Source organism: Tetrahymena thermophila (genome assembly GCF_000189635.1).
Source record: "Tetrahymena thermophila SB210 genomic scaffold scf_8253855, whole genome shotgun sequence".
In the NCBI taxonomy this organism is placed as follows: domain Eukaryota; phylum Ciliophora; class Oligohymenophorea; order Hymenostomatida; family Tetrahymenidae; genus Tetrahymena; species Tetrahymena thermophila.
In genome coordinates, this window is record NW_002475946.1 from 1 (window position 1) to 10,857 (window position 10,857).

The 10,857-nt window shown below is 19.6% G+C and overlaps 4 protein-coding genes across 4 annotated transcripts in view; 1 reads left to right on the forward strand and 3 right to left on the reverse strand. All coding sequences in view use genetic code 6, as the record gives it.

Annotated features, from left to right (window-relative positions):
* Positions 1 to 1,209: 1,209 nt before the first annotated feature.
* Positions 1,210 to 4,177, reverse strand: TTHERM_01130780 (tetratricopeptide repeat protein; the record flags this gene model as incomplete). The annotated part of the gene is made up of 7 exons (XM_001027576.3): positions 1,210 to 2,103; positions 2,356 to 2,533; positions 2,732 to 2,973; positions 3,032 to 3,228; positions 3,593 to 3,702; positions 3,762 to 3,883; positions 3,950 to 4,177. Coding segments are annotated over 7 exons (1,971 nt in total), but the record flags the coding sequence as incomplete, so codon positions are not given.
* A 1,031-nt stretch (positions 4,178 to 5,208) lies between these two features.
* Positions 5,209 to 5,886, reverse strand: TTHERM_001130784 (tetratricopeptide repeat protein; the record flags this gene model as incomplete). The annotated part of the gene is made up of 1 exon (XM_012800987.1): positions 5,209 to 5,886. The coding sequence occupies one exon, from the start codon at positions 5,884 to 5,886 to the stop codon at positions 5,209 to 5,211; it is 678 nt and encodes a 225-aa protein (XP_012656441.1).
* A 713-nt stretch (positions 5,887 to 6,599) lies between these two features.
* Positions 6,600 to 7,575, reverse strand: TTHERM_01130790 (tetratricopeptide repeat protein; the record flags this gene model as incomplete). Its single annotated transcript, XM_001027577.3, has 2 exons — positions 6,600 to 6,653; positions 6,712 to 7,575. The coding sequence occupies 2 exons, from the start codon at positions 7,573 to 7,575 to the stop codon at positions 6,600 to 6,602; spliced, it is 918 nt and encodes a 305-aa protein (XP_001027577.3).
* A 3,231-nt stretch (positions 7,576 to 10,806) lies between these two features.
* TTHERM_01130800 (transmembrane protein, putative) overlaps positions 10,807 to 10,857 on the forward strand; it is a gene marked incomplete at both ends in the record, with an annotated part of 285 nt that continues 234 nt past the window's right edge. Inside the window, one exon of the mRNA XM_001027578.3 lies at positions 10,807 to 10,857. This exon is cut by the window's right edge and continues 234 nt beyond it. Coding sequence (XP_001027578.3) covers positions 10,807 to 10,857 — 51 coding nt within the window.

Below are 10,857 nucleotides of genomic sequence, written 5' to 3' on the forward strand. Positions count from 1 at the left end.
AGGTTTGTGATAATTAAATAATTTAAGCTATTTGATTAAATTATTTTAATTAAGTTATTTATTGCATTCTTATTCTTTTGAAAATAGGAGGATAACCTTTTATCTTTCATATTTTTAACAGGACTACATTCTTTTATAGCACTAAAAAGCATTTTTAAGATTATTAAATGAATTATCTTTGTTGATATACTTTTTTTTCTCAGAAATTAAATTTAAATATATCTGATCTTATAAATTAAATTAGCAAACATAGTTCAGAGACTTAAATAGGGCTTCCTACCAAGAAATTTGCAATTTTGATTTTTTTTCATATTCAATAAATCTTTTAGTAATATTTTAAAGAGAATCTATGATTAAATACCAGTGTTTTTCATTGTAAACATGTGTCAAAGGTATAATTATTTCTAAATCTTAGTTGTATATTTAAATGATTATTCTATCATCGTTCTTTAAGAATTTAGATTACTAAATAGACTTTAGACAATTTTCTACAGTTGTATATTTTAAACAATAATCTAATTGAATTATTACTATTAAATCAATAGGAATATTTTGTTATTCAATCATATCAAATAAATTCTCTCTTATTTATATTTAAGGATGGTTTTGAAATAATTAAGTAATATGGAAAATTGCTTTCTTCCTCAAAGATGGATTATAATGAGTTCCTTCTTCGATGCATAATGTAAATTATTAAATTGCCTATGAATAATTTTTTTAACTCTACTCCATAAGTCCAAATAAAAAATGTTGTCTACTTCTTTGAATTTGAAAAATCTATTTTTTAATTTCTATGCAAGCTCCAATCTATAAATTTTGATGAGACTTGCATTTTATTTCATTAATTATATTTTTTTACGAAGGATAGTTATTAGGAGTTATGAATGTGAGAGTTTATTAATTTATTTAATTATGAAAAAGTTAGTCTAAAGTTTCAAAGTAAATTTGAATCTTTTTACTTTCTTTTAAGTTTAAAATTATTTCAATAATTTCTTAAAGCAAGAAGATTTTAAAATTATCTGGAAAATAAAAATCGTTATTCTAAACCAATCTTAAAACTATTTCAAATATTTCCAAAGATTTTTGTAATAAAGTCTAATTTTATGGTTGTTGATTTGAAATGAGTTTTTCTATATTCTTTTCTTTATCATTTTGGCTATATTTTAAAAAATTATTTTAGTTTAATTTATTTTCTTATGTATAAATAACTTGAAGCGCTTGTTATTTTAAGCAATATGCTTGAGAAAATAATCTTTTTGACAGAATTAAAATTTAATTTTCAGTTTTTATTGAAGAGGTATCTATGAACTTTTGGTTTGTTAGATCTTGATAATTTATACCAAGGGATTCTAAGTTTAGTTAAATAGCAGACTCAAAGTATTCTGAACCCAAGCTAAAATCATATTTTAGAAGATAAATTATACCCAAATTGTAATAACACCTACTAAGTCCAGTTTAATTTTTAAGCTTTTAGAATATAGTTTTGGCCTAGGTAAAATGAAAAAGAGTTTTCATTGAGTTTTATTAATTTTAATTTTATGAGTTTATTTAATAGTTAATAACACTTTCTAGATCTTGAAAAACTTATTTTATGATCTTCATTTCTAGGAATAATGGTTTAAGTCCTTTGAGTATCTTTTCTTTCCTTTCTTCTCTAATTTATTCTTATTCTTTAAATGCCACTTTTTTTTAGAGCCTCTCTTTAAATTTATTTTAAGAGTTAGGTGAATAGTTAGCTCTATTAAATGAAAAATTTTAATCTTATGAATTCAATTAAATGTTATCGCATTTCTTTCCAAGAATGTGAGATTGCTAAATATAATCAAAAATTCTTTGAGTACTCTAGTTTAATTTTTTTAAATTTTAAGGAGGAGAGTAAGAATTTTTAGAAGATTACAATGGAGAATTAAAGTGACTATTTAATTTCTTTAAAGGGCTATCTATAAAGTCATGGTTAGTTTTTGATTATTCATCAAACGATTTTTCAACTACTTAGCAAAACTTTATTGGTGTATTCTAAAATTACCTTGTAGATTCTTCTTCTAATAAAAATTAATTTTAACTTTAATCAATCTACATATTTGTCTAATTAGGGTTTTCACCCTATATTAATTATAAGCTTATTTTATTTTAACTTCTTTTTATACATTATTGGCTTTTAATTTGTTTATTTTTTATAATAGTTTATTATGTATCATTTTTATTGTTAATTAGTTAGCTTATATTTATTTAATATGATAACTGTTCCTTATAACTCATTTATAAGAATTAAATTAAGATTTCTATCGGTTTTTAAATTTAATTTATTAATAATAAACCATAATTTATAATAAAAAGTAATATGATTGAACTAACCAAAACGAAATCAAATACTAGAAAATATTTGATAAATTGTATGTTGATTAAATTAAATAATTTTAATTAATCACTTCTATCTGTTATGACTCTAGCAATAAATATTATAGCAAATGAATAAGGCTATTGATTGTTATATCCCTTAAGTTGACTCTACACAGGTAGAATAAAACTAATTCTTATAAAAAATAAACTTCATATTTTTTATTAAATTTAATACTGAATTAAATTCTGATAAGTTTTAGTAAATATATTTTGATATTTTATAAAATCATTTTATTGATTATTTTATTAAAAAAATTAAAAAAATTGTTCAAATAAGTGAATTTATTTTCTTTTTAAATGTTAAAGTTTAATTTAATTTTAATCAACTTACTGTTTTTATCCAAACCTTTGCCATTATTAGTAAAATTTGTCAAAATTAGTGTTTTCAATAGAATAACTCCCACTTTTAATAAATTCAATAGTTTCATTTACTTGCTATGCAAATTCTTGCTTTTAAGATTGACACATATGCATCTATTCAATAGAAATGCTGCAAAATTAATTTATATTAAAAAATTCTATATCTGCCCATGTCATAACTTAATAAAAAACAAGTAATGGATGAAAAAAAACCTATAAAATATGTTAAGAAATATAAATATTCAAATCATTTTTCGAATAAAAAGGTTACAGTTGAGTTGAATTCATGAAATAATACTGAATAAGAATTTTCACTTTTATCTGAATCAAAAACTTGTAAAATATTTGGTATTGAAAAATCAATATTATCCACTGAATAGAATTGAGACTCATATTCCATTTATGTAGAAAGACTCATCAGCAAAGTTCCTGTTAGAGCATCAATATATGGTTCAAAAATAAAAAACCCTAATTATAATATTATTTGGTTAAATATTTCATAATAATTTAAAATTAATTCCTAAATAATAAGTATCAAAAAAAAATAAATATCTAAAATTTATATTTATTTTTTCTATTAAATTTACTAATTAATAAGCATAAAAACCTATTTAATTTAACTATTTAAAAATTTTTCTTTTTCATAATCAGGTTTTGTCCTAATTTATTTATTCATACTAAGTTAAAAAATGTAAATATTTTTTATTATTAGAGAGTTCTTTCAAAAATATGTATTTTTATGAAAATTAAATTGCTTAATTTTAATATAAATCAGAATGAAATTTAATATTTTTTAATTAATTTACTTGAAAAAATAAATTATTTTGATTACCTTTATTTTTTTAAGCATATTTATACCAATATCTGCATCTAGGATCATATGGTTCAATAAAATCATTTCCAAAGCAATTCTCAAAATCAGAAGCAGTATAATTATAAAACCTAATAATTAGCAAAAATAATTTTAATAATATGTATAAGCTATTTTTATTTAAGGATACAGTGAGGGATTTACTTATTGGACTGATGTTTAATCTGAATTATAAATATTACTAATTTATATTATTCCTTCATTCTAAGAAGCTTTAAAAGCAGCTCTTCCATAAAAGGAAATAAAATCATTCTAATAAACAAAATATAAAAGCTAATAAATCAATCAAAAATACTAATAAAATAATATTTTTCTTACTGTTTTAATGAAATATTACTGCTATGGACTTAGAAGATTAAATTTAAATACACTTCTGACAAAATAGAGATCAGCATAAAATATGCTTTAGTTTAATTGATTGTACACATATTAAGGACATTAATTAAAAATGAATTCTCTATAGGAGCAGACAGTGAAAATAGTTTTCGGATTATCTTTTTTTAGATAGAATAATAAAATTTAATTCAAGAAAGAACATCTTTACATTTTATTTGTGAATTCTAATATTTTTTTATTAACGATTTTATAACCACCATATGCAACTCTAACTATTTTTAAAGTGAAGACATAAATGTTTTAAATCTTAATTATTAACTAAAATTTAACCTACCTAATTAAAGCTGTATTCTAACAACACCTAATGGGAGTAAGCAGAATTTTATAAAGTTTATTTTTATAATGAATTTATCCATATTCCACTATCATATTCCCTAATTATTAGTGTTAGTTTTTTAAATTTGTAAAAGATCATTTCTAATATAAATTAATATTTTTCAATGATTAAACTTCAAATGAAAGATTAATATTTTACCATTAGTTTAAAGCTTTCCATAAAATTTTGTAAAATACGGTTAATGTAAATGCAACTCCAATCATTATCGGTAAAGAAACTGTAATAATAAGTCTCAAAATCAAATATTTCATTATAACTAGTAATTTTTAGGGTTATTTCTACTTATATATAATATATAATTTGCGTTTAAAATCAAACAAAATAAATAAATAGAAGTATTAGTTTCTTCTATTAATTTAACACTAATAAAATTTTAGTTATTTGTAAATAGGTTAGACTTTCAATCATAAAAACTGGCCTAAAAATTCATTTACTTCATTTTAATTAATTTCAAAAACAATTTATTGATTTAGCATTTTATCAGTAATATACTAAAACTCATTTAAAAATATTAATTAACATAAAAAAAATTTCATATTATCTATATCTATGAAAATTAATTTTTTTTGGATTATACCATATACTATCGATTTTTATGACAATATTTACTATGATAAAGTGCTTAAAATCGTTAATTAATTTAAATTAAAAAAATGAGAAAGAAAATTATTTATGTGTGTTTTTTTAAAAATTAAAGTAAATATATTTAATAATATTTTAACATAAAATTTATTTTATAAATTAAGTAATTTAAAATTTATTTAAATGATAAGTACTAAAATAAATTTGATAATATATACTGATATAATATTTTTAATAATACTTATAAAGAAGCAATTACTGTTCAAGAAATATTAAGGACAGATAGAAATTCCTGGTAATCATTAATATTTTTTTCATTTCTTAACTTTAATAGATTAGATAAAAGTTAGTTATCATCTTCGAAAGATTAATAAATAAAACTATCAATAAGTTAATCAGATTTTTTATTTTTATTTAAAGAATATTCCTTTAAATGATAAATAATTGGCTTTTAATAATTCATTAATTTTAAATTTAAGCTAATTTTGTTCATGTTTAAACATTCTTCTTCTTATTATTTTGAAAATAATATTATTACTTTTTTCCTTTATAAACTTTATTTATATTAAGCAAAATATTTTTCAGAATTATTTATTAATAATTTATTGCTTTTATAATCTTTATTTAATTAATTTTTTATTTATTCTAAATATATATGATCTTATATCTTCAATTCATAAATATGATTAAAGGACATATTAATAGCTTCTTGCCAACTGATTTATTATTTTTTTGTTTTTTCTTTTTGGATTATGGTTTTTTCTATATTTTGAATAGAATTTATTATCAAATTCCAATGCTTTTTATTTATTATCTCAGTGAATGGCATGAAAACATCTAATTCAACATGAAATATTAAAATGAGTATTCTATCTTTTTTTTCAAAAAAACTATTTTATTAAAGGCTTTTAATGCATTATTCAATAGAAGAATATTGCATTTAATATTCTAATTAAATTATAAGAACTAAGTCAATAAAATTGTTTGTATCATTTTAAAAATCAGTTTTAATGTAAACATTTTTATATAAAGGTGTTTATTAGAATAATTAATTTAGACGAAATTCTGTTTTCTTTCTTAAAATAGGATTGTAATGGACACCCTTTTCTAAGCATAATGTAAATTATTCTATTGATTATATAAAATTTTTGTTTTATTATTCTATTAATCCTAATAGATAATGGTGTCTGCTTTTTTGAATTTAAATAATTTATTTTTTAATTCCGTCATTCATTTCATCAGCTATAGAAAAAAGTTTTTAATTTTTTTTTTGGCTTATCGTAACTCTTTATGATTATGATGATTGATATATTAAAGATAAATTTATATTGCTTTACTAATTTGTAGAAATATTCAAGAATTGATTTAAGTCATGGAGGTAATTATTATTTTATTTATATATATTTAATTCTATCATTATTTCAATAATTTCTTGGAGTAAAAAAATTTTTAATATTTCTGAAAAAATTTAGCCACCACTCAAACCCAATTTATAAATTATTTAAAATATATTTAATGATTTTAGTAATAAAGTTTTGCCTACCTGAGTATAATTTTAAATTGCTTTTTCCTAAATACTCTCTTAATACACTTAATCCTAAGCTTTATCATTTTAGTTTTAGTTTATTTGGATTAAAGAAAACGCTTATTCTTTCATACAGAATGCTTGACATATTATTTTTTTAGACAATATTAAAAGCTGCTCATCTGTCAAAAGAATAGATGGATTTGTTATTTTTTAGTCTATCAAATCTTAATAATTAACTCCAATACTATTGAGACTAACTTAAATTGAGGATTCAAAATACTCTGAAGCTAGTATGTATTCGTATTTCATTAGATATATCACACCTAAATTGAAGTAGCATCGGCTAAGCCCTGTTTAATTTTGCAGCTTTTAAAATGTTGTTTTTGCTTTTGAAAAATGAAAAAGATTATTAACAAAGTCTTATTAATTTTAGTTTTAAGCATCAATCTAATAATTTATTAACATCTCTAAATCTTAGAAAACCTTTTTAATTATTTTCATTTCTAAAAATAATGGCTTCAGACCTTTAAGAATTTTATCTTTTTCTTCAAATTTGTCTTAAATTTTAGCATTTTACATAATCTCTATACTACATTCTTTTTGTAGCTAAGTATCAATACTAGTTTTCTTTAATCTTTTAACACTTTAAGTGATTGAAGTATTGCTATCTATTAATTTTTATTAATAGGAAAATTGTTTCTTTCTTGGTTAAATTTGTTGATGGTTTTATTCAAGATTTAAAACTTTTTCAGAATTGAAATTTAAAATTTTCTTTTCACTTGCAGCTGGAGAAAAAATAGATTTTTACCTTTATCTTATTTTATTATATAAAGTTGTTGGACTTCTTGATTAATAGTTATCAAATTTTAATTTTTATATGTGATTCCAAGAAGTTTTTTCATTTAAAAATTCTAGAGAGTCATTATTCCAATATTATTTAGATGATTCTTCATCAGTTAATTTCTTCTATATTACTTAATTTTAAAAGGAAATATAATTTTAGCTGTCACTTTAATTTTATGACTAGAATATTTACTTTTTTTAGTATGATTATTTTATTTAGTCAATCTTAATTGATTATTAAGTTTTTATTAGTTTCATTTTTTATATTGATTATTTTATTTCCTCTCTACTTTAGTTCAATGTATTTTATTTTATTTAACTTGATAATTATTAACTGTAACTTTCTTATAAGAATTTTGTTAGAATTTCTATTGGTTACTTAATTGAATAAACTTAAAATAGTCCATAATTTATAATAAAAATGAGTATAATAGAACTTACAAAAGCAAATTCAATCATCAAAAAAAGTTTTATTAAGCTAAAGTTTATCAATTTAAGGAGCATTAAACTATCACTGTTATCTGTAATTACCCTTGCAATCAAAATTATACTAGAAGAATATGGTTTCTAATTGTTGTAGCCCTTTAGTCTGCTCTAAACAGGAAAAATAATGCTATATCTAATATAAAAAATATATTTTTCAAAAATGTATCTAAATAAAGAAGTTAGAAAAAATAATTTAAAGTAGAAGTAAATGGATTTTAATAAAAGAAAAGTAAAATAATATTTACTATTTTTAGCCAAACCTTTCCCATTATTAATAAAGCTAGCTCAAATTGGTTTGATTTTGAATTAAATCATCATTACTTTGAATAAATTTGATTGTTTTATTAACTTAATTAGAAAGTTGTTATTTTTACGATAAGCAAATATCCATTTATTCTTAAGAAATACTACAGTATTATTTGATATTAAAAAATTCTATATCCGACCAACTCATTACTTAATAGAAAGCAAGTAAAGGATGATATAAAACCTATTAGATTTTTTAATAAATAAATAAATAAATTATTTTTATTGAAATAATTGAATTGTTATTTTTGTTATTTATAAAACTATACTGTTTAGTTGAATTCATGAAATAATACTGTATAAGCATTTTCGCTTGAACTCAATAACTCATTAATATTTTGCATTGTAAAATCAATTGTATCAACAGATTAGAACTAAGAATGAAAATCAATTTATGTAGAAAGACTCATCAGCAGAGCTCCTGTTATAGAATCTATATATGGCTCAAAAATAAAAAAGCCTATTAAGCAATTAAAAGAAATAAATTTTTTAGCTTTAATAATGATAATAATAAATTATTTTTATTCCAAATTTTGACTAAAATTCTCAAAATAATAAGTAATTACTTAATCAATTAATATAATTATAAATATTGTTTAATCTATACCTTAATTTTATTACGCGTAAATGAACCAATATCTACATCTAGGATCATAAGGTTCTATAAATTTATTTCCATTACAACTTTCATAATCAGAATCAGTATAATTATAAAAACTAATAATATTAAAGTATAAAACATATTTTTAAAGAAAAGTACCCAGTAATTAATCAAAATTTTAATTTTTAAAAAATTATATTGAATTTTAATAAAAAAATATTTTTTAAAATGAGATAATTTAAATATTTTACTGTATTAAAAAAAATTAAATATTTTAAATAAAATTTACACAGAAGGTAAAACTTATTATACTGAGGTATTATCAGAATTATAAATATTACTAATTTATATTAGCCCTTCAATCTAAGATGCCTTAAAAGCAGATCTTCCATAATAAGAAATAAAATCATTCTAATATAAAATTAAGTATTAAAATTAAAAAAATATTTAATATCTTAAATTGTTACAATTTTAATAAAATATTGCTATTCAGGTGTTAGCAAATCAAATTTAAATACATCTCTAACAAAATAAAGATCAGCATAAAATATACTTTTATTTAATTAATCATAAACATATTAAGGACATTAATTAAATGTGAATTCTCTATAGGAGCAAACAGTGAAAACAGTTTTTGAATTATCTATTTTTTTTGTTATTGAATTTTTAGAAATGTCTTATATTAATAATAAAATTTATTATACAGATAATCTGATTATTTTGATATTTTTTTATCAAACCTTTGACTACAACCATATGAAGCTCTAACTATTAAGTTTTGAATAATTATTTTAATCTTGATATGAAAAAAATGTACCTAATTGAAGCTATATTCTAATAAAATCTATTCAGAATAAGCAGAATTTAGTAATATTTACTTTTACACTTAATCATTCCATTAGCCACTCTATAGTTACCTAAATATATTATTATTTATAAAAGTTTTGCAACATTATCGTTAAAGATAATACTAATTTATTAATTTTAGATAGATCTTAAACTAAAAATGAAAAATGACAAATTTTTTACCATTAAACTAGAGATCTCCATAAAATATTATAAAATATTGCTAACACAAAACCAACTCCAATTATAGTAGGTAATGAAACAGTTATTAACAATCTCAAAATTAGATATTTCATAATGTTGTTTATTTTATTTACTTCTACTTCTTAATTTAAGCAAATATATTAATATTAAAATAAGGTAATTAAAAACTCTTTGTTTATTATGATATCCCTTATTAATCAATAAATAATTATTTTGTTTTTATAAATTTTTTGTTATATGAATTATATAATATTTAATATAAAAGATATTTCTTTTCCAGTAAATTAATAATCATTTTTTAAAAAATTTAAAAATTATATTCTACTTAAAAGCTAAGAAAAAAGCTCATATTTTCTTTTTTAATATGAAATATACATTTCTGTAAAATTTATTTTAGAAAGTTTTATCTTATTAAAAATTCACTACTCAAACATTATTTATATTTTTCCTCTTCAAATAAATTCTTTATTATAGTTGAATTAATAATCTAAATTTGAAAGAGGTTTTCATTTTTATAATATTATAAATTTTTTTGGAATTTTACCAATTTTTATTCAAATAATTTATCATTTTTTATGAGTTTATAGCATTGTTACCTTAGTTTTAGGGGAGTTTATTATACTTTCCTAAATGTTTTCGTACCTTTTTAGGAATTTTAATAAAATTTCTATTGGCTATTTTATTGAATAAATTAAAAATAGGATATAATAAATAATAGAAATGTTATTATTAAAAGAATAAAAGTAAACTAAGCTCACTCAATAAAAAAGTGTTTTAACTAAGTTAATATTTATAAAATTAAATAGCTTCAATTAATAGTATATTATCTGCTAATACTTTCTCAATAATAGCTACGACAAATAATATATTTGAAATTGTTATTTCCTTGTAGCTTGCTTTAAAAATAAATAATAGTGCTAATTCAAATAAAAAAACTATTATTTTCATATTTAAAATAAAAAAACAGAAGGGATTTTTATATTTTTAAAATTTAATTTGAACAAATTTTTTTCTTTAAAGATCTAAAATAAAGTAACTAAAATTCGATGATATTGAAGAACCCCTCTCCAAAAAACTCTGCTTTAAGTGTTATTATA